At 23.9% G+C, this 24,729-nt stretch overlaps 7 protein-coding genes across 7 annotated transcripts; 4 read left to right on the top strand and 3 right to left on the bottom strand.

Moving 5' to 3' along the window:
* The first annotated feature begins 188 nt into the window (after positions 1–188).
* On the top strand, positions 189–1,270 carry LOC128952143 (proteasome subunit beta type-4-like). Its single transcript, XM_054297485.1, has 2 exons — positions 189–716; positions 787–1,270. The coding sequence occupies exons 1-2, from the start codon at positions 314–316 to the stop codon at positions 1,101–1,103; spliced, it is 720 nt and encodes a 239-aa protein (XP_054153460.1). The 5' UTR covers positions 189–313; the 3' UTR covers positions 1,104–1,270.
* Positions 1,271–1,439: 169 nt separating this feature from the next.
* LOC128952142 (haloacid dehalogenase-like hydrolase domain-containing protein 2) lies at positions 1,440–2,526 on the top strand. Its single transcript, XM_054297484.1, has 4 exons — positions 1,440–1,626; positions 1,693–1,934; positions 1,992–2,275; positions 2,368–2,526. Exons 1-4 carry the CDS (start codon positions 1,532–1,534, stop codon positions 2,524–2,526), a joined length of 780 nt encoding a protein of 259 aa, XP_054153459.1. The 5' UTR covers positions 1,440–1,531.
* A 1,171-nt stretch (positions 2,527–3,697) lies between these two features.
* LOC128951197 (integrin alpha-PS4-like) lies at positions 3,698–6,818 on the top strand. Its single transcript, XM_054296445.1, has 13 exons — positions 3,698–3,707; positions 3,812–3,858; positions 3,927–4,172; positions 4,224–4,323; positions 4,383–4,486; positions 4,568–4,704; positions 4,805–5,105; positions 5,181–5,309; positions 5,378–5,838; positions 5,926–6,073; positions 6,136–6,216; positions 6,279–6,620; positions 6,693–6,818. Exons 1-13 carry the CDS (start codon positions 3,698–3,700, stop codon positions 6,816–6,818), a joined length of 2,232 nt encoding a protein of 743 aa, XP_054152420.1.
* A 1,735-nt stretch (positions 6,819–8,553) lies between these two features.
* On the bottom strand, positions 8,554–9,936 carry LOC128952141 (retinol dehydrogenase 11-like). The gene is made up of 4 exons (XM_054297483.1): positions 9,747–9,936; positions 9,290–9,542; positions 8,787–9,186; positions 8,554–8,696 (listed from the first exon to the last, which is right to left on the bottom strand). The coding sequence occupies exons 1-4, from the start codon at positions 9,930–9,932 to the stop codon at positions 8,579–8,581; spliced, it is 957 nt and encodes a 318-aa protein (XP_054153458.1). The 5' UTR covers positions 9,933–9,936; the 3' UTR covers positions 8,554–8,578.
* Positions 9,937–12,037: 2,101 nt separating this feature from the next.
* On the bottom strand, positions 12,038–13,320 carry LOC128951195 (retinol dehydrogenase 12-like). The gene is made up of 4 exons (XM_054296444.1): positions 13,056–13,320; positions 12,698–12,950; positions 12,221–12,620; positions 12,038–12,152 (listed from the first exon to the last, which is right to left on the bottom strand). The coding sequence occupies exons 1-4, from the start codon at positions 13,278–13,280 to the stop codon at positions 12,038–12,040; spliced, it is 993 nt and encodes a 330-aa protein (XP_054152419.1). The 5' UTR covers positions 13,281–13,320.
* A 1,583-nt stretch (positions 13,321–14,903) lies between these two features.
* Positions 14,904–17,941, bottom strand: LOC128951194 (retinol dehydrogenase 13-like). Its single transcript, XM_054296443.1, has 4 exons — positions 17,928–17,941; positions 15,715–15,823; positions 15,385–15,637; positions 14,904–15,319 (listed from the first exon to the last, which is right to left on the bottom strand). Exons 1-4 carry the CDS (start codon positions 17,939–17,941, stop codon positions 14,904–14,906), a joined length of 792 nt encoding a protein of 263 aa, XP_054152418.1.
* A 1,127-nt stretch (positions 17,942–19,068) lies between these two features.
* Positions 19,069–22,359, top strand: LOC128951193 (gamma-aminobutyric acid receptor subunit pi-like). Its single transcript, XM_054296442.1, has 7 exons — positions 19,069–19,196; positions 19,298–19,380; positions 19,564–19,583; positions 19,701–19,893; positions 19,961–20,431; positions 22,079–22,264; positions 22,325–22,359. The coding sequence occupies exons 1-7, from the start codon at positions 19,069–19,071 to the stop codon at positions 22,357–22,359; spliced, it is 1,116 nt and encodes a 371-aa protein (XP_054152417.1).
* Positions 22,360–24,729: the final 2,370 nt, after the last annotated feature.

Here is a 24,729-nt window from a genome sequence, read left to right as displayed (position 1 = left end):
TCCAAATATTTTTAATTAATTATTCATAATATTTATAATTTTAAAATAAATTGTCATTTTTATGCAAAATAATTGAAAATGTGATGAAATGTTATTAATATAAAGTAATTTTAAATTTTGAAAACTTGTTGCAACACTTGTAATGACAACAACACTGAATGTAAGCCGTAATTGATGTAAACATTAGTGACAAAGCATTAATTGAATGAAATATTTGTGTTTTGTTGAGTAAATTAACAGTGAGTTTGCATTCATTTACCGATTAAATTGTGACCAATATTTTGGACGACAATCAACCGAAACAAGTAAACAGATGGCTAAGACATTGATGAGTTACGAGACGGACGGCAGCCGTCAATGGTCACAATCGCCGGTAACGACGGGCACATCAGTTCTGGGCATCGCTTTCGACGGCGGCGTTATTATTGCGGCCGATATATTGGCCAGTTATGGATCTCTGGCCAGATTTCGCAATACAAAGAGAGTGTTCAAAGTGAACGACAAGTGTCTGGTCGGTTGCAGCGGTGATATCGCTGACTATCAGTTTCTCATACGAGCCATTGATCAGAAAATGATTGATGAGGACAACCATAACGATGACCACACACTAACACCAAATGCTCTGTTCTCGTGGCTTACAAGAGTCCACTATAATCGTCGGTCAAAATTTGATCCACTTTGGTGTCAATGGGTTATTGGCGGACTTAACTCTGATGGTATGAATTGGTTATGAAGTGAAGATAATATCATATATCAAATTATTTTTTAATTTCTGTCTTCTCTCAGATCAACCATTTTTGGGATACGTTGACAAACTGGGAACAGCTTACGAGTGTCCGGCCATTGCTACCGGTTATGGCTCATACATAGCCATACCATTGTTACGCCAAGCTTTGGATGAGGCCGGCGGTAAATTGACTGAAGAACAGGCAAAACAAGTGATCCAAAAATGTCTGACTGTCCTCTACTATCGAGACGCCCGATCGTTCAATAAATACGAGTTAGCGGTCGTCAAAAAGTCGGGCGCAACCGTTGAGGGGCCGCTCACTCTGGACAGCAACTGGTCTATCGCTCATTATGTCAAAGGATATGGCGGTGATTAAGGATCAGTTGATTATTTATGTCAAACAGTTTTACTTTATTTAAATACATCTGTTTTTTGATAATTATTTTCCGATTAAATAAAATTGAACTAAAATTCTGTAAATTTTGAAAAACAATTTTTCTATTATTTTACAATATTTATACATTTTATGTGTTTATTAATAGTCTAACAATTACTGCTATAAATTCATTAGGAATTCAATTATTTGAAGACTAATAATAAATAATTATTTAATAGTTTTGTCATTGAATGATATAAATTGTGGTCAAAATTTTTATTAATAAGTTTTGTTATGAGAGATGATGGTAATGATGGTAAACTTGATGTAAACTTGTCAAAGACATGCGCACTGTTTTTGCTATTAAATTGTTTTTAAATAAGTTGTTTGAAATGAAATGACAATTTGATGACCAAAATACAGATAAAATGTTGTCCAAAGTCAAGACAGTGCTCATAGACCTAAGCGGAACACTTCATGTCGAGTCCACTGAGACTCCCGGAGCCATCGATGCACTCAATCGGTAATCATTTGAATTAATTGACTTATATTTACAGTCAATACAATAATTGTAAATACTTTGTCATAGACTTCGGTCATCAGGTCTTAAATTGCGATTTGTGACGAACACTACTAAAGAAAGTCAAAATTATTTGTATAATCGTTTGAAATCAATTGGATTTGATATTAGAAAAGAGGAAATATTTACTTCATTATTAGCGGCTAAAGAGTTGGTCAAAAAACTGAAACTTAAACCATATTTAATGCTCGCCGATGAGGCCAAAGAAGATTTTGAAGACATACCGTGTGTGCAAACTGAACACGAAGACGGTATATATATAAATGATAATTATATTAAAAATTCTAAACCAATTGATATAACAATAGGTAACGGAGTGGTCATTGGTTTGGCACCAAATCGTTTCAATTATGAATCAATGAATACAGCGTTTCATATGTTATTAAACCGATCACAACTCATAGCAATCAATAAATCGAGATATTATAAGACAAACAGTGGTCTCTGTTTGGCCGCCGGACCCTTTGTGGCTGCACTTGAATTCGCAACCGATACCAAAGCCATGGTTGTCGGCAAACCCAACGACCAATTTTTTATGCAAGCATTAGAACCGTTTGATTGTCGACCGGATGAAGCCGTTATGATCGGTGATGTATGTCTTTGAATGTCATAAATATTATATACTTAATAGCATAATGTAATTAATTATCAATTATTTGATTTATATGTACCGATAATTATCAGGACGTCAGAGACGACATTGACGGCGCACAGAGATTAGGAATGACCGGAATTTTGGTACAGACCGGCAAATATCGAGCGTCTGATGAAACTATGATCAATCCGCCGCCCAATTATCTATTGCCAACATTTAGCGATGCAATTGATTTACTTTTAAAATAATATTATGTTATTATTTAATATATATATATATAATTGAAATGATACATAGTTTAAAAGTTTAATTATAACAAATATTATTTAATAAAAATCATATTTTTTTGTAAAGTTATACTAACTATTAATTTATTTTAATGTAAATTTTTGATGGGAAATGATAAGTTAAAAGCATTTGAATTAAACGGAAATTTTTGATATCCTTTTTGAAAAACAAAACTTAAAATGAAATCAATTAACTTTCATAATAATAAATAGTAAATTATTTTTATTATTTAAAAATGATTTTTAATATGATTTATATCTATTTATTTATATTATCATTATTAATTTCAATAGTGATTAGCAATAATAATATTGATACAAAATTTCCAATAATTTTTTCTCACCGAAAATCTGTTTCCAGTGATAGTCAAGACATAAATGGATCATATTTTGGATACACTTTAAGTACTATTCAACAAAATGGCAACAATTAGTAAGAATTTTTTTAATTTACTAATTTATTAATTATTAAAATAAAAAAAATAAATCGATAATTGATTAATTGATTTTGATAAGTATAATAATCGGAGCGCCTAAATATCAATCGACACTTTACGGTAATGTTAGAAAAAGTGGGGCATTGTTTCAATGTTTGTGGAAATTCAAACAAACAAATAAAGATAACATAGAATGTGGTGAAATTAATTTTAGCAAGGGTATTTTACCATTTTTATAATAATAATAATTTATTTCATTTAAAATATAATTTAATTTGTATTTCAAATACACATTAGATATGACATCTTATTCGTCAAAATTAACAAATGACATGAATTTGGGCTCATCTTTGATAACAAAAGATGAATATTTTGTTGGATGCGCTCATCTATGGGTTAATTCTCGTGATTTTCCAGTTGGTCGGTGTTATCGTATTGATCCGAAAACACAGGCTTACGATGGTTTTGCACATACAGGAGATGTGGCCGTTATTAACGGCAGACCTTATCATAATCATCTAATGATGGGTTTCTCATCTGCAGTCACTTATGAACATCAAGTTTGTGTTATATTTTTTGTGTCATTAATGCTTAATATTTGATTATTTAATTAAAATAATGAATAAAATAGTTGTATTTTGGTGCTCCGGGTTTTCTTGATTTTACCGGATCTACTGTTAAACATAAAGATGGTGATGTCGACCGGTTATCAAATGAGAAAATACTTGATGTGTTTAGTCTTAATACATTAAAAGTTAATAGTTATTTGGGATATTCAATAAATTTTGGTTATTTCGATGGACAACAAGAATATTTAGCTATAGGTGCTCCCAGATATGATAACTTTGATGGAAAGGTAGTTAAATGTATTTATATATTTTTATATCATATTTAGTAAATATAATATTATTATTAATTTTTTAGGTATTAATATATCCTATTAAAAGAATAACTAAAAGCGGAACTCTTGTGTCCAAATATATATGGGAAGTGTCGAGTGAAACGCCTGATAAAGGAGAGTATTTTGGGGCATCTCTTGTAGCAATCGATATAAATGGTGACACCAGGGATGAGCTGATAATAGGAGCACCGATTTATTCATATAAAAATCAAAGAGAAATCGGAAGAATTTACGTCTATTTGAGAGACGACGAGGTTTTCAGTTATTTAGTCTTAAAATATTTTTTATTTAATTGTAATATTTTTACAAAAAAATAGGAGAAAAAATTTTTAATTGAAAAAATAATTTTTGGACACAAAAGTGGTGGCCGTTTTGGGACAGCTCTTTCATCGTGTGATGTCAATATTGATAGCTATATTGGTAAATAAAAATGTTTATTATTGTTGTATTTTGATAATATTTATATATTTATTAAATAGATGTTATAGTTGGTGCACCATATGAACAAAATAATCATAATAGTATGGGTGCTATTTATATTTATTTTGGATCTGATAGTGGTTTGGATACCAATAATTTTCAAGTGATTTTTTTTATTAATTATGATATGTTATAAAAATTTCTACATTTATTTATATATTATATTATTAATTATCATTTATAGAGAATAGGATCTGAAAGCTTACCTAATGTTATACAAGGCTTCGGAATAAGTATTGCGAGTAATACTGATTTTGATGCCAACGGTTATAATGATATACTCGTTGGCTCTTATTTATCGGAAAATGCTGTACTTCTCAGGTGTTTATTAATATTACATTTAATATAATAAACTTATTAAATCAATATTGGTTTAAATCAATAAAATTAGTATTGGCTTTATTTTAAATTAAATTAATAGGACTAAACCAATTGCTACGTTAAATATAACTAATATAAGTTTTGAACCAAAAAGGATACAAATCGATGACAATAATTGTAATAACAATCAAAATTCTTGCTTCAAAATCAATTATTGTGTTCAATATATGGGAAAATTCATTAGAGATAAACAAATGATTTTAATTACTGTTGAGATAACAGATCGAAAAGTAAGAGAATTGAGAGCTGTTTTGGCTAAAAGTAACACAAAATTTGAACAAAAAATTGTTGAATTAAAAGCTAATCAACAAAACTGTTTTAATAATCAACTTATTCTTAATGCAAGTTTTTAATAATGATTTAATTTTTTTAAAATATTACTGATTTGATGATTAATTAATTTTGAAAAAATCTAGAAACCAGAAACACTGAATGATATTTTGACACCAATTGAATTGAAGATAACGGTTGACATCCAGAATGAGACGACCACTCAGTTCTGTAGTGACTGTGCCATAGCTGCTATACATTCTGTATATGAATATGTAAAACGCGTTTATTATTATAGTTCAATCATTTTGAAACTAAAAAAACTTTACATTTCAATAATTAGATTGACTTTAATCACGGATGTCAAACACAAAAATGTTTGTCACGATTAGCAATGACAGCCGTTTCTAAATATAAGGGATTACCCATTCATACCAATCTAATTGAAGGATTACACGATACCATAGATGTCGAAATCAGTGTTGTCAACACTGGAGATCCCTCTTTGAATACAGTTTTAACAATAAAAATGTCACCAATTTTGTTGAATTTGACGAACAGTGCCGAAGCGTACAAATGTAAGGCCATAGAAGACATCTCCGCTTATAAGTGTAATGTTAGCCGAAGACTACAAAAGGGTCGACCCGTTCATATGAATCTACATTTCATTGTATCAAAGGTTACAACAAATGCACTGAAAATTGATTTTCAACTCAACAGTAATAGTGAAGTTGAAAGAAACAGTAGATTAACTGATTCAATGAGTTTTCAGATCATAAGAAAAGCAAGTTTAACAATATTTAGGTAATTATTAGTATGTTTAGTAAATACTTGAATATTTGAAACATATATTTAAAACTAATAAATAAAATACAATAAATTGACTTTTAGTGATACAATGGAGAAGTTTTCATTTTCAGACAAAACACGAAGAGTGGCATTTGATTTGCCCTATAATTTGGTCAAATCGGGTCCCAGTTCTGTAACGTCGGCATTCATTGATCTTCAGTTACCACACAATATCATAGTTCCCAGTAGTGTATGATTTTGTAGACTAATTGACAGAAATTATTGTTATTAATGTATCATTTAATATAATAGGAGTCTCACACTATATGTGATCAATTAGTATCAGCAAAAAGTCATACAGATTTCCCAATTGTCAATAAAACTCTTGATTTGGTAAATCAATAATTAGTTAACAAATAAATATTAATTAGACTATTATTTTTTGATAATTACAGAATTGCGAGAAATCATTAGAGACCAAGTGTTCAACATTTTCGTGTCGTTTACCAGATTTCAATTCAGGCGATTATAATCAACCATTTATACTATCGCTATCACTCATACCATACAATATCAAACACTTAGAGTTCAGTGATATTACTTTGAAAATAACATCTCAAATAAAAGTCAAAGAAAATATCAAATATGAAACACCAATCACTTCATCGACCACTACGACTATATATATGGTAAGAGATGATCCAATCAAAGATGAAGTGATTAAACCGTGGGTTGTTATGGTTAGCTCTGGTACCGGTTTATTAGTATTGATCTTAACTATTATTGTTTTGATTAGAGTAAGATTAGAAATTTATTATTAATTAATTATAATAATAAATTTAATAATGATTTATTTTTTATAAATAAAGTATGGATTCTTCAGACGTAAAAAATTAGAAGAAATCGAGAAAATAAAGAAAAGAATATCAATGAAACTCGAGATGTATGACATCAATGTTGTCGACTTAGATGAAGATAATGCCAATAATGGTTAACAATTGTTATATAATATCGTATATATTTATTTTAAATTAGATATTATTTATACAACACTAAATTCATTACTTTTATAAAAAAATTATTTAATAAATTTTTTCTTTAATCATTTAACTATTTTTTCTAAAGATTTTACGATAGTATTACTGAAATAGTTAATTGAATATTAAAAAATAATTGCATGTTATTGTAAATAATGTATTTATTTTTATAAACTTTATTTTTTAAACAAATATTCAGTCATTTATGCTATCAATTAGTCACCAAACGTTAGGTTGAGGTTGAGGTGGTCTGGGTTTTGGGAATTTGCGGCGAATAATAGATTTCTCTGTGTCTGGCGGGTCGTCCGGTTCATGAGTTTGCGGTGGTTTAGGTCGAGCAGGTTTAGGACCACCACTTCGTGCGACCAAATTTATAGAAACTTTATTTTTCGGTAAAACACAACACTTGGATATTGGTCTCTGTTTTATAATTTTACTGATTTGTCGTTGACTTCTATCAGTAAATAACAATATATTTGACGCGGAAATGATCTTTGAAGTGGTGGTCACTCTTAATGATGACATCGCTTGAATCCTATGTTTGGACACCATTTTAGACCTATATGTGCTCCTAATTGACGCTCTTTGGTCGCCAGCGCTCTTTTGTTAGCAGTTACTTGTCTTGAGATTTGAAATTTAACTGATTTAAAAAAATTGTTATCATATCTCGTTATACATCTATTTATATAAATCTATTTAATATTTTATATAAAGATTAGTTTAGGTCGTGCGGGACAACAATATGAGATCTATAAGTATTTTTTTATTGACAACTAATTGAAGCGATTATATTCAGAAATGGCAAATCATAAGAAACAAAATCAAGACAAGAAAACGAACGAAACGAAAGGCGAAAAATCGGGGGAAAATCCAACAGAAGAACAAACAAAGAGCGCTTCCAAAGACGAGTAAAAGTAATTAATTTTAATATTAAATTAATTTAAAAAATAAAAGTAACTCATAGTTAATGTGAAAAATTGAGAAAAATTTAGCGATTGTTGTCAAAATAGTATATTATTTTAATCACAATTAAAGCTTTAATGTATTGCAATAGAGTTTACATTTTTTTTATTCTGTTTCAACTATTTTATAAAATTAAATAATATTTTTGTAAACTCAATGGCAATACATTGAAAATAAATATTTAAATATATTTAATGAGTTTTTTAAGTGAAAATGATTTTATAATAAATTGAATCTATCAATACATACTATGTAGTACATAGACATTAAGCACCTTTGTGTAAATATTATCACATCAATATTTACACAAAGGTGCTTAATTAGGAAATATTATAAAAATTTTAATTATTAATTTTTAAATTAATTTTAACAAAATTTAAATAGTGCTTTTTATTAATAAATAACTATTATATAAATGATTTTTATTGATAAAAATATAATTCAATTTTAGTTTTAATGATAGTTTTCAAAATTCAATATGGTTGGTAATATTTATCATGATATTTCAACATTTCAACCTTTTTAAATAGTTTTTTATATACATTATAAGTTTAATTACCATTATTTTTACTAATTAATAAAGTATTATAATTTTTAATAATTTTTAGTTAATGTTTAAAATACTATTTATGTCGAAACATATTTTTCATTGAGCTATGAATCTAATGTTTAGTATTATCTAAAGCACTGAATTCCAATCATTTTAATTAATAATAAGATAGTGTTTTAAAAATAAAATGTAAATTATTATATAATTAATTGATTCTAAAGTGATCTTCAAGTTTAGTCAAATCGCAACTCATTTCCCACAATCTTTTGGCTGACTCTTCATTCGTGGCATTTGTTGTCATTCGTTTAACTCTTTGACAATCACTATAATATAAAATTTAATCAATTAATTAATAATTATTTAAAAATCAATAATAATAAATAATTAATTTGAAATATGAATTAAAAACCTACTCATAATAATATCCGGATTCATTGTCAAGACTATCATCCAAAGCGCAATACAGTGTTGTTTGGACACCCATTTCGAGACTAATTGTCAGAATTTTACCCAAACGTGTCATCCATTTCGGGAAACTTCGCTGTAATTCAGTCTCAATGACTCCGGGATGTAAACTATAAGCATTGACACTACTTTTTGAACCGAGACGTGTGGCTAACTCTTTAGTAAAGAGTATATTAGCTAATTTGCTTTGATAGTAACCCATTAGTGGTGTGTAAGCATTGTTACGCAAATTAATGTTTTCAAAATGTATTTTTCCGAAAACGTAAAGAGCGGCCGAAACGTTCACTATTCTGGCCTTCGGTGCCGACTGAAGAAGACTCATCACTGATAGAGTCAATAAAAAGTGACCTAAAGATAGACAACCAAAGACAACAACAAATGATAGTAATTATTATAATAATATAAACATAAGTTAAATAAAAACAAAATTAATTTTAATTAAATTCAATACCCAAGTGATTGGTTCCAAATTGCATTTCAAAACCATCTTCGGTTGTAGAGTAAGGACAGCGCATAACACCCGCATTGTTAACCAATATATCCAATTTTGACTCCCGTTCCTTAAGCTCTTTGGCAAACTGTCTTATAGATGCAAATGATGCCAAATCTAGTTTCATGACCACAACGTTGGCCTTTTCATATCGGGAACGGATATCTTTGGCGGCATTTTCACCTTTTTCAACATTTCTGGACCCAATTATCACCTTATATTACAAATAGTTTATTAAAATATATATTAATTAAATAACTTTTAGCAAATTATATTTCAGATGCCATAGACTAACTATTAATAAATATTTTTATATTTAAGTTATAGTGTTTAAAAAATATTGTAATTATTTATGAATATATGATATTTTTTTGGTGTTTAATGTTATAATTTCTTAAATAAATGAATAATGACATACCTTAGCACCGCTTAATGCCAATTGATATACAGTTTCTTTGCCGATCCCAGTGTTAGCACCCGTTACTAACACTACTTTACCATTTAAATCAACTTTTTTTGTAAATCGTCTTCTTTTCCAAAATATTAGTTTCAAAATCTCAAAAGAAGTGCTAATTTTCACAATTAAATCATTAAAAAAAGTCATTGTATTTCAAATAATTAAATTAACAAACAATTAAATTGCTAAACACTAGTTCATAAATTTCTATAATTTAATAATATTTCAATTAATATATTAATAAATTTATATTACATCTATAGATTAAACAATAATAACAATATTTAAGTGTTAGACTTTTATATAGAGATACGATATATAATAAGTTTATTTATATTGTTTTGCAGTTTAGTTAGTGGAGTTGCACTTTGTTTAGTACAGTTCATTTAGTACATAATGTTTTGCATGTAATTAACTCAATATAATAACATATAAATTATTATATATTATAAATATTAATAACCAGTGTTTAAACTATTCAAGGTTTTTGAATTCCGACTTTGTCTAATACAATATAATACTTTACTATACAATGTATTATATTATTAAAATATTTTTCAACTAATATATATATAATATTTAATGTGAATATTATTATTTTAATATATCATTATCGTTACAATAATCGTTATTTTTAAGAGTAAAAATACAATTAATTTAAATAACAAATTAATATTAAACATCAAAATTAATTACAATATATTATAGTTGTTTTTAAACTTTGACATTAATGGCTCATTATGTAATTTTGTATAAAATCTTGATTAATTAAAAAATATAAAAAAACTAAATTTATTTATTTTTATTAATAATCACATAATTATTAATAAATATAAAATCTATGAACATTTTGTCTGTGCCAACCCTATTAATAATTGATTTTTATAATACAGTATTGTATATACAGTGAGGGCATATATATTATTATGTTATCATTAACTAAATAGTATAACATTTACTATTAACTGATTTATGATCAATACTAATATTATACTAAATTAATGTACACTAAAAATTTATCATGATTGTTATTAGTTTTCAATTTAAATTATTTACAGTAATAATTACATACATACCGTATATTTATTAACATAAGTTTCAATTATAAGTATAAATAACTATTGTATAGAATGTAAAATTGCTTAAAATTTTAAACCTAATAAATAATTATAAATTATAATTATGTTTCGGCAAAATTCACTCTCTTTTTATTTTCTAAAAGTATCATATTTTCCAATACATTGCAATCATATGTTTGGTACTTTTATATTACTATAATGTTTAGTGTTAAACGTTATAAACAAAGTATTTAATCAATATATCTATATCTAAAGTTTTCATATCATAATAAATAAATACAAATTTATAATAAAAATATTGTAATAATAAATAAATTTTCCACTGTAATAATAAAATTCATGCTTTATTTATAATATAAATTATTGATTAAAAATTGTTTATTATTAAAATAACAGTATAATAGAGAAAAAAATTCTTCATATTAATAATTTAATTTTATTATTTATTCTATAATCTGTATCTATTGTATACAGTATTGCTGTAATAATTATAAATATAATAAGAAATTTTTTAATTACAGTACTTTGTAGTTAAAATTTTTATTGAATAGAATCAATTCCATATTAGGACAATTATTAAATTCATTATAATTAATTAACTAATTAATTGATCTAGACACTTTTTATTTATAAAATTTTAAAATTAAGAATTGTTTATTTATATATTAATTTTAAAAGTCTACTATTTATAAGAAAGTCTTAATATATCATTTAACATATAAAGCATATTTAACTATTTATATTACAGATTTATATAAACTATTTATATAATAGCTTCTAGTTTTTTTAGATTATATGTCATTCATACATTAATTATCATTTATACTGTTTATTGAAATCTATAGATTTAAAAAATTATACCAATTAAGTTCAACTTATATATATATTCGCATATTTTGTCACAATATTTGTAAGCAGTCTTTAATACAAAAATTTTTAAACTAAAAGTCATTAAAATAGTTATATGAATTATAATGATATAACTTACCGGTATATCTGTATATCGTATAATACAGTGTAGTCTCTATTTATACTATATATAGTATTTTTTTAAATAATTAAATGCTTACAATAATTGAATGTTTTACACCATTTATTGATATATATATATATAAATATGCAAATTAAAATAATGATAATTCACTGTCTAGTAATAAATACTATAATAGTGAATCAAATTTTGAGACTATCTTCAAGATTGACTAAATCAGTGGCCAATTCCCACAATTTTTTAGCGCTGTTGTCATCAATAGCTGGTGCTATCATATTATTGACTCGTTTGCAATCACTTTAAAAAATTATAATATAAAAAATACTTAATAAAAAAATACTAATTATTCATAACAAATAAATTACTCATAGTAAAGTCCCGTTTGATTGTCTAGTGTTTCATCAATTGCACAGTAGAGTGTGGTTTGAGTGCCCAACTCTATGGTTGTCATAAATGGTTTAATGAGATAATAGAGATAAGCGGGAAAGTGTCGCGTGATTTCTGTTTGAATAACTCCCGGATGAAGACTATAGACAGTGATATTAGTATTAGTTCCCAACCGACGGGCCATTTCTCTAGTCATCAAAACAATGGCTAATTTGCTTTGACTGTAGGCTTTAAGTGGTCTGTAGTGACCGTCTTTAAGATTAATATTATTGAAATGTATTTTTCCTAATATATGACAAATTGATGATAAATTAACTATTCGTGCTTTTGACGACTTTATCAATAATGGCATTAAGCAATGAATTAGTAGAAAATGTGCTATATATTTGATAAATAATAATTTTGTTTTAAATTTTCGATTCAATTGAAAAACTTACACTAGTATTGATAATTACCTAAAAAGTTAGTCCCAAACTGCAGTTCAAAGCCATCCTCAGTGGTCGACTCGGGAGTCATCATAACTCCGGCATTGTTTATAAGGATATCTAATTTAGACACGAGTTGTGTCACTGTTTGGGCAAATTGTCTAACAGATGAAAGTGACGACAAATCCAGATATAAAACCCGTATGTCTGACAATACATTTTTCGCTATTATATCTTGAACTGCAATCTCACCCTTTTGGACATTTCTGCAACCAATTATTATCTACAAACAAAAATTATATTCATATTAATAATGTTGTATTAAATTTAAAATAAATTAAAGATATAATTTTGTAAATTGTAACAATTGTTACAATTAATAACATACTTTAGCGCCACGTAATGATAATTGTAAAGCAGTTTCTTTTCCAATCCCTGTATTACCACCAGTGATGACAACTACTTTTCCATCGAGTCTTTTGTTTGATTTACACTTTTTTCTAAATTTAAATTTATTTGTTATAAAAAATTCATAGAAACATTTGCACAAATAAATTGCATAATATTTAAAAATGATTAAATAATCAATAATTATTTCGCTTATTACAGCCATTCCTTAAAACTCATACAAATCGATAGTTTTAATTAATATTTCATATAAAAATCTTAATTAGCTTAATGTGATCAATGATTATTTATTATTATTTACTTTATAATACAAGATAAATTATTATAATGTTTTATTCAGTATCATGTATTTTTAAAAAACAATAAATAATATAAACTAAATATTAGTATACTTATTAAATAAAACGAATAAATACTTTTAATTATAATTGCAATCAATTAAAAAATTTATTTAAAATAAATAATTTATTTACTAAAAAATTAAGTTATTTATAAGAAATTTGATAAATACTACAGATGTTATAATATTTGACGTTTACTGTCGATCAATAAATTTTATAAATTTACTTTAATAGTATAACCAGTTTGAAGTTTAAATAACATTTTAAAAGATATTATTGCATTACAACTTTTCAACTTTAAGGTAAACTTACCTAAACTTGAAATTCACAAATTAAAAACTAGTTTAACAACTAAGTGTTTACTTTATTATGTTTTTATAATTGATGCTAAATTTTAAAAAATATTTATTTAAGATAAAAATATAACTAATTTTTACTATTAATAATTCTAACTACAAAATTAAAAGTATTTAAAAGTTACTTAAATATTTTGATATATTACTGTAATAGTTTAATATAGTACACATTCATTATATATACTAGTATATAAAGTAAATATAAACTATTATTATTTAATAATTATATAATTGTAATATTAAATTACTTAAGATATTTGAGATAAAATATATTTTTAAATTAATAGTTCTTATAATATTTATAATTGTTTATTTAATATAGTAATAATTAACATTTAATAAACTGTATGTTTGATTGTACTGTATTTATGCTTTTATTTTACTTTATTGGGAATTAAAATTCTATTTACGTAAATATATTTTAATTATTATACTTTTATTTACTATATTTTAAGTACAATATATCAATGTTTATATACTGTACTGTAAATATTACGAATAATATCAATTAGTAATATATTTTTAAATAAGTAATTTATATATAATACTATATAATATTATACGTAAACATTATGTAAAAGTTTTATATTATAACATATTTTATATAGAATTTTGTTAATTATTTAGACATAATGTGTTTTATAGATTATATATTTAATACAATAGTTTATTTTAGATTAATGAATTCATTAGCTCAGACATTACATTGTAATAAAATAATTTTAAAATTAATCTATGAATTTAAAAATTATTCAAAATTAATTTTATTAAAAATATATGTATAACAACAACATAATAAAAATACAAATTACAAAAATTTTAATTTTAATTCTATTTACAATTCATATAAAATTTAGATGTAATTTTGTAATATACTGTTTATTATATAATTTTGACGGTATTTGACACAACTTTATTATATTGTTAAGTTTGGCTCTAGTTTTACTAAATCACAACTTAGTTCCCAAAGTTTTTTTGCTATGTTTTCATCAGTAGATATACGAGTCATACGATCGACGCGCTGGCAATCACTTCAATATAAATATAGTAATTATTGAAATATATTAATAGTATATTTATTATTACTTTAGAAAAAATAATTTTATTGAATTTACATTTGAATGAATATTTTTATACTAACTCGTAATAAAATGCAGATTCATTATCAAGACTTGGGTCGAGTGCACAATAAAGTGTGGTTTGAACACCTGATTCAATGTCCAGATAAAACATATTAATAAATATATTGATCGCAAACTGTAACGGAAAGTGACGGTTTAAATCTGTCCTAACTATGCCGGGATGTAAACAGTATGTAGTGATTGAACTTTTTGGACCTAATCTTCGGGTCATTTCTCGTGTAAACAAAACATTAGCTAATTTGCTTTGAGAGTAGGCTTTCAATGGCGTAAATATACCGTTCCTTAGATTTATATTTTCAAAATGAATTTTTCCAGTTTTATGAGCTTTTGAAGAAACATTAATAACTTTAGCTTTTTGTGAATTTTTCAATAATGGCAATAATAAGTGTGTCAACAAAAAATGACCTAAAATTTAATAAATATATTTTCAATAAAATATTGAATTATAATTTATATATATTACTCAATACCCAAGTGATTGGTCCCAAACTGTAATTCAAAGCCATCTTCAGTTTGCAACTCAACGTACGACACAACTCCGGCATTGTTTATAAGGATATCAATAGTGGACTCGTGTTGGGCCACAGTTTGGGCAAACTTTCGGACCGATAAAAGTGATCCCAAATCTAATTGAAAGACTCGAATGTTTGCCTTTGGATTCTTACTTTTGATGTCATTGATGGCTTCATTTCCTTTAGTTATATTACGACAACCAATGATAATCTTTATTATTATTATTAAAAACAATTTTAAAATACTGTACAATATAATGTAATAACGGGGAAACAAATAAGTATTACTTGAGCGCCACGTAATGACAGTTGATATGCCGTTTCTTTGCCGATACCGGAGTTACCGCCAGTTATTAGCACTACTTTGTTATCGAGTTTTCTTTTGCTCAAACATTTTCTTCGCCACACAAAAACATTTTTAAATAAATCAATTATAAATATTATTATATTTAATACTATTAAATAAACTTTTTTAATTAAATACATTTTGTTTATGTTAAATACACAAATACTAATAATCTATCAGTATTTTACCGCTACATTATTTTATTAATTATTTAAAATTGTAATCTAATTGTTTCATTGATACTAAAAATACTACATTACTATGTCTATCATTACTATAAAAGAGCTACAAAATGTTTAGTTTGATAAAACTTGATTATCCAGTTATTTTAGTTATATAAAATCCAATCTTTTCTAAATTATTATATTTTATGTAAATTTTATAATATGTATACATAATTTTTTTTGTCTACAGTAATACTTATACCGATAATACTTTTTTAATATAATAAAATTTACTAAACATTAAAACAATTAAACAATAATCTCTCTAATAATATAAAATATTTTAAATTGTTTAAATAAATTCTTATGTAATATAGTAAATAGTATATAAGTTATTTGTTTTGTTTTTTTTAATTCATAAATGTGCTTTAAATCGTATTTTGAATAAACTGATGGGATGTATCCAAAAATTATAATTTGTGTCATTTCACAAAATATCTTATTTATAATACATTTATACAAATATTAAGTTACATTGTTTAAATTTTTTAAATGTCATTTTAATAACTGATTTTAAATCTCAATAAATTTTTGTCTAATAAAAATTTACTGTTATATTAATAATAATAAATGACTATTATTTTTCAACATTCAAATATCTAATAAATTAAACAGTAGATCATTTAGAGAAAAAGTATTTTTAAGTTAATTTAATTAATTAATTAAAATTATTATGGTATCAATTGAATTATTAGTAATTGTTGTTAATTGTAATTAAAACTAGACTTTAATGCAAATTAGCTAATAGTTGTATTAATACTCAGTATAAATTAAATAAAATCATTTCAATTCAATAGATATATTAATATATAATTTACACACATCTTAATTAATTAAAACTATTTACAGCATATACAACAATACAAGAATACTAAATACAATAATTATATAAATATAAATTAGGTTATGAATGACAATAACAAAAATTTAGATAATATAATACTTGAAGAATATTCTACAAAGAATAATATTTACACAATAAATAGTAAAAAATAGAGTAACAGATTTATAATGGGTTTAAAAATTCAAGTTTTATTTACAATTTATTTTTAGTTAAATATTAGTCTAAAAAAGAGTTGTATTTATAGTAATAGAAGAGTAAGTAGTTTTGAAAGGAGAGACTCACCAAAAAAGCGTCGATAGGTTTGCGACTTAATCTCACATCAATTGAAAGCTATTTTTAAAACACATGCGAAATGTGTTCCCATTCTTTGCGTATATAATATTAATTTGAATACCACTTCAAGTATTTAACATTCAAAACATTTATCGTCACTTCATTACTGTAAGTGTTTTACACATCAATATAAAGTATATACAATCTATTCACCACCTATTTGACATTTTTACTATTATTATTAATTTTGTAAAATTTCATTATTATATTAATGTGTTTCTACATAATAGACGGTAAATTTCCAAATCATTACTATAGATTCTATAATTAGAGTTTTATATTAAAAAATAATTTATTGTTAATAATAATATTCTGCAATATATTCATTAGCGAAATGATAATTTAAAATATAAATTCTACAATATATTAAATGTTCCATGTTCAAATATTAATTTAATCAATTGATATTCATGTGTGAAAAGTAATATTACGATTAATCAAGAAAAAAGTCAAACAAGTGCTATGAATGTGTTAAAAATAGAGTAAAAACTAAGAATATTATTGATTGATTTTTTTCAATTTGTGTAATAACTGTTTATTTTGATTATCTTTTATCTGATTATATACTGTATATTGTAAATGTCGTTTTTTCACTCATAAAGTCATTGTGTGTTTGTATTGTTTGTATTTTCAATTCATTTTTATTGTTTTCAAATTTTTATCTCTCTCTCTCTCTCTCTCTCTCTCTCTCTCTCTCTCTCTCTCTCTGTCTCTTATAAATGCCAAACATTGTTATAGTAAACTCGTGTCTTACATATGCGATGACATATAATTAAAGCAAAATAGAGTAGAAATATCAGATACAGCTTTAAATTAGTATCAATGACTACAATGACTATAAATTTATTTATGTCTATTATATCAAAGCAGTGGTAATCAAAATAGGATTTTTACAGACAATATGTTTTTCAAATATAACTTTACAATTGACATTTGTCATAATAGTGTAATAAACTTTTTATTAATAATATTATGTGTCAACTGTTTTCATGTAATTAATTGTGATGCAAAACAATGCAAGTATGATCACACATAGATTACTAATTTATTATTATATTTAGAATTTTATAATTTTTTTTATAATTGATATATAAATTTTGTTTTTTATATATTAGTTATGATAACGAAAATAATCCCTTAAAAATAAAATCTTTGTTACCTAAAGAATATATGACATTTTCACCACCAAATAAATGTAAGTAAATTTAATAATTTATTCATAATATTGATTGCTGATTAATCTGTAATTAGATTATAAAAATATTAATTATTAGTTAATAATAATAATATAGCTAATATTAAATTAGTAAATTTTTTATTATATTTGTAATTTATATATTTTTTTTATATTAAATAATATTTAATAAATATATCTTCTAATTATGTAATTTCCTTAATAAAGCTCATCCGGTATATATCGGTATCGAGATATTAGACGTGAATACTATTAATGATGCGGAAAATGTAAGAAAACTTTTTTTTTAATTATATATATATTTGCTTAATGTTGTCTCATTTGTTGTGACAAAATAAATATAATGTCCTTAATATAGATATATTTGTATTATATTTTATTAATAATCATTTACAAGTACATTGTTTTCACTTTTCAATGCCAAATTATTTAATCAAAACAATAAATCTATGCTATATTTTATTTTTCAAAGACATTGTGCATAATAATTATTTCAAATGTTAAAATAGTAAATTAACTAATTTGAAGTTATAAATATATAATAATCTTTTGTTATGTGTTTACAAAATTAATAATTAAATTTATATTTTGTGATATTTAATTAAAAAAGTTATTTTTTAATTTTGACAGTATTTTTCTCTTCAATTATATCTGTTTGAAGTTTGGTTAGACAATCGCCTGAATACCAATCAATTTGAAGATGACTTTATATCAGTACCTGAAGAATATTCTTCATGTTTTTGGACGCCTTCACTGGTTTTTGACGGCAGCACTCAAAGAGAAACAATACTTGAGCCCAAAACTGTCATTAAAATCAAAAGAGACAACGTTTTAATAAGGAAATCAAGGTTTTTACAGATAATCAAACAAAACAGTGTTCATTATTATTAAATAAGTTATTAAATTGAAAAAAAACAATTGATTTATAGGCATTCTTTCAAAGTTAGTTGTCATATGAATCTGCAGACCTATCCAATGGATAGACATACGTGTCAGTTCAACATTCGCACCTGTAGGTTATTTGGACAGTTATGCTCCACTAAACAATTTTGAATAATTTTTTAAATAGCTTTTAGACTAAATTATCTCATTTTATTTTTTACAATAACAAAATCTTAGAAAAGCTTTCAACTAAATTTTTTGTTTTTGATAATAATTAATTATTTTTGCAATAAAATATTTATCTTGAATACAGTTTCAGAACCCATTGAAAGAGTAACACTTCATTGGATTGAAGACAAGTCAAGTCCTATTCAATATTTATTGGATTTACAACAAAATACAAGTGTTATTCATATAAATGAATTTACGCCGTCGTTATTCAACATAAAGATCGGTAAATACAAGAAACAAATAATCAAATGGTTTAATGAAAACTATACGGTTCTTGACTTGGAGTTCATATTTGAGCGAAGAATCACAGCTAATGTGCTAACCGTTTACATTCCCAGTTCACTAGTGGTCACACTCTCGTGGATTCAGTTCTGGTTTGATGTCGAGGCTGTTCCCGGAAGAATGTCTTTAGGTATATCTATATATTATTGATTGGATGTAATTATAGCCAATCTTTGATTTACATTACAATATATTAGGAATTATGTCGACTTTAACTATAATGACCCAAATATTGACTAACTATGAGAAGGCAGCCAATCACGTGACAGCAGTGGACATTTGGCTTCTGGTTTGTCTAATAATGGTATTCTTGGCGCTCATGGAGTATGCTTTTGCTTATACTATATCTCATTACTACGACATCGACGGCAACTTGAAGGCCAAGAATTCATTTAAGAAGAATGTAAGTCTAATATTACATGAATTTCGCGCAAACAAAATCAGGACATCAAATGCCAATCAAAGCGACACTCTGGAGGACATCAACAATGATAACAAAGAAAGTCATTTATTTACCAGAAAAATCACAAAAGACAACACTATTAACGATAACAAAGAAGTCTTTCTTAAAGACGAAAATAGGATAAAGTCTTTGCAAGAATTATCGGAAGTCATTCATAGTCTCATCAAATCATTTGGTGAAATGAATAATAAATTAGAGGCAAACTGTAAGTGCAATCGACACTTGAATTTTGTTGACTATATTAGTAGATATGTATTTCCACTATTTTTTGTTGTCTTTGTCATCATTTATTGGTTTTTATTGATTTATTTCTATGACACGTCTTCATAGAAATATAATTTACAACATTTTATGTATCAATTGTTAGATTTCTCATACATTAATAAAATAAAAATTATAACTTTATTATTGTACTTATCGACTAACTCTTGTTTATATGACATCTTTTTTTATTATGATTATAATTTTTGTTTCATAATCTAATTTAGTTGACTTAAAAAAAAATTATTATTATTATTATTATTATAGTGTTTATTATTTAAATATTTTTAGAATTGCATTCATTTTTGAATTTTATCGTACAGTATAAGCATTTTATAAAACACATGACATTTAGTAACTAAAATTAAAAATAATTATTTTTTTTGTTTAATAATAAACATCTAAAAATAATGTCTTAACGGTAACTATAAATGTTATTATATAAATATTTCTTAAATATACTTTTATGCAAAATAGTGCCATAAAAATGTTAGAAAATTTTATTTTTATTGAAATATAAAAGATTTTAGTAAATGTTTGATTCATTCAGTGAAACATTGAATGTTTGCCAAGACATTACTTTTAAGCATTTAAAAAAATATTAAATGACACAACATTTTAAAAACAAAACCACAAACAAATTGTTAACAAATAATTTTGAAACATAATAGTATATAAATTATTTTATTAAAATAATTATTATATTTACATTTTAAGTTATGTTTAATAGAAAAAATTTATATTTTATTTTAAATTAATTAAGAAATTTTGAAAATGTTAAGTAAATAATATTTTATTTCATTTGTATTATATTTATTTTATTAAAGTAAATCATATCATAAGGAGTAAATGTATTATCGTACAAAAATTCATTATCCGATTAATTTTTTTTAATCTTAATAATCATATTTCTATTTGTATAAACAATTTATTTGACAAAAAATATAAATTTATTAATAAATACAGAAAATAAAATTATATTTGTGATACATTTTTCGTAAACAATATCATAGCTTTAAATAAATAAATACATGTATAACGTTAATAGTATACTACAACTAAAAATCATACAATACAGTATGCGGTAAATTTTTAAATAATATATTTAAAATCATATATTCTCAAAATAGATTTAAATAGTTAATTATATTTTTTACATTATATCTAATAAATATTTTGGTTTTCAACTTTACAATTTCACTTACATGTAAATTAAATCAAATATAAAAATAATTTTGTTTATATTGTAGTAAATAAATAAATAAATTGTAATTACTAACTTTTAATAATATTGAAAAAGATATAGAATTAATAAATTAATTAAATGAATATATTTATAAACTATATTAACCTTTATATTTAGTAAATAAGATAATAAGTTATGAGTGTAGTTCCGTTGAATTTATTTTATATTTTGGATCACATTTGTATTGATGGATAATTTGTGACGAAATTGTAACTTCAATTGATAAACAACTTGACTATAAAAAGCCTTTCATTGAATGTATTTTAATTTTTCATTGAGTTCTTGGAGAGTACATTGAAAGTGACTGATTGACGATGAAAGCAAAACTTATAATCTCATGGATAGCCATTACATGGCTTATGATGTTTGGCTTAACAAATGGTTATATCAGTGGTTATCGGATATTATCAGTTAGTGACCCGACATTTGAATGCTCTCCCTGTGCCAGAACCCGACTCATCGGTTGCTTTAACGGCAGTTGTAGTTATCGGTGCTATAGAAGCTGTAATAATGGCACACATAGTTATAATGGTTTGTCTGATTTACATAACTTTTATATTTTATTATTTTTATATTTTTGCTATATTTCAGAGGCGCAAAGATTTGTCATTGTGGGCACAAAATGACAACAAATGTGTCAAAAGTTTGGTTTAAACTTTTTAAAATTTTAATAATTTATGTCTAATATTTTAGTTTAAATCTATATTTATTGTATTATAAATATATTATATTAAATTTATTTAATAATAAGTTCACTGCCATTTATTACATGTTTACTGTATTTCTATAAAAAATTAAGATAAATAAATATTAATCATTTTTTGTTATATTCATTTAATTGATAATATTTAAGTAGTAATTATATAATTAAAGTTAATTTCTATTCCTAATAATAAAGTCATTCCTATTTATGACTGATTGATTGAAGTTTTTTTTTAAAAAAAAGTTGAAGTCAGTAACCATTGAATAAATGATTGATTTGACCCGAGATCTCATGAAATTAATTACTATAGATTTTATGACTCAAATTAATGTCTTAATTTTGTAGTTATAGTCTATAAACTATATACAAAAAATCTAGATATAGATATGAAAGATATAAATCTTAGATCTTAATATAAATGCAAAGTTAATTATAATTTTATTGATATAATTAAATTATAATTGATACCATTGCACATGTGTATTTATATTATTTTTAATAAAGTGTGAGTAAAGTAAAGTAAAGCTAATATTTAAATTATTATATACATTATAGATTATTGTGGTAAGTATTATACGTAAAGTATTTATAAGTGTTTATACGTAATGTCATGTTTTTTAAAAAATAGTTCAAATTTACTAGCCTGGCAATATAATTATACATAATAATATAGATTGATATAATTTATAAATAAAATATGTATATTTGGATATTTCACAATTTAAATTGTCACAAAAAAAACGAAATAGTTTTCCTAACTATGAGTTGTTTTAACTATTGGTAAAATGAGTTACTTTCCTAAAGTGCATTACTTTTGATGCCCTCTTATATCTTTAATTTATATATTTGATTGGTTTTCTATAGTAAAAAATCTCTAATTGAATTATACTGTAATTGCAATCTAATTGTTTACTAAATCTAATAATTTTGTGATATTTTTTTTTATTTTTCCATTAAGTTTGATAAATATAGTTTTGATAGGTTTGATACAAAACAGGAAATAATTATATTGAATGAAAATCTTTGTTTTTTACAATTACTTTTCAATGATTTATTTATTACTGCTACAAATCGAGTTTTACTATAATATATGTATTTACTGTATATATTATTATATTTTTATAAATATAATTAAATACTAAAATTGCACTCAATTTGACTGAAATCATGTGTTAATCAAACGACAAATATTCTAATCATAAGTTATTAAAATACAGTAATAGATGATCTTGGTAATACTAATTTTTATATAAATAACATTTGTATCTTATATTATTTTTGTTTTTATATAAAAATATTTTGTTATTATTCAAATAAAATTATATTGTATTGAATAACAAGCAAAGGGTATTTAATGAATAAATTGATTAAAAATTTTAATTTAAAAATATGAAAATTAAAACAAATAAAATTATTAATGCAACTTAAATTATTTATAAATATAAAACATCAATTAAAATATCTATTAACGTTTGTAAATAATATTTGATTTATAAATATATGGTTTATTAACAAATTATCCCAAAAAATCAAAATATATTTATGATTTAAAATATTTAAGCTTAAATCGTTGACTAATTAAAGATTATATGTCTTTGTAAACTTAAAATATTATTAAAATAGAAAACAATACAAAAATTTAGGACTAATATTAAATAGTATTACATATACAAAGTTTTATTTGCAAAATTATAATTATAAATAAAATATAATATATTGGAGTTTTAAATATTATATTTAATAAGCGTTACTCGTATATTATTAAATAAATTTAATTATTTTAATTTACAAATGCAAAATTAATAATATTTATCTGATTTGAAAATGTTATTTAACTTTTATATCATTGTTTGACTGATTAATTTAAGAAAAAAAATAATATTATTAGTTTGATTAAACTACTTAAAAAAAATATTAAGTTAATAATTATATATAAATTATATTAGCAACTCATTAAATTACTAATAATTAAATATTTAAATAATAGCATTTAATATTAAATTATTTTAATTTAAGTAAAACTAAATATAAAATTACTTTTGTATATAAATGTTTATTTTAAAATTAAATAAAAAACAATTTTATAAAATATATTCAAATAAAAATATTATAAATGTTGTAATATGAAATTATTATTTATGTTATACAAATGAAATATAAATAGAGATGGGCAAATAGAAAATTCTAATTTTACCTAAGAAAGTTTCTTTGTAATAAATTTCTATAGAAATTTTACTTTATAATTATACTATCGGATCTCCATTTATAGAAATTGTAATACAGTATAATTGAA

Source organism: Oppia nitens, unplaced genomic scaffold (genome assembly GCF_028296485.1).
Source record: "Oppia nitens isolate AA-2021 unplaced genomic scaffold, nextdenovo-longstitch-racon4-pilon3 scaffold1_pilon_pilon_pilon, whole genome shotgun sequence".
Taxonomy (NCBI): domain Eukaryota; kingdom Metazoa; phylum Arthropoda; class Arachnida; order Sarcoptiformes; family Oppiidae; genus Oppia; species Oppia nitens.
Note: the sequence above shows the minus strand (reverse complement) of the source record. Positions and strands in the feature narration are given on the sequence as shown.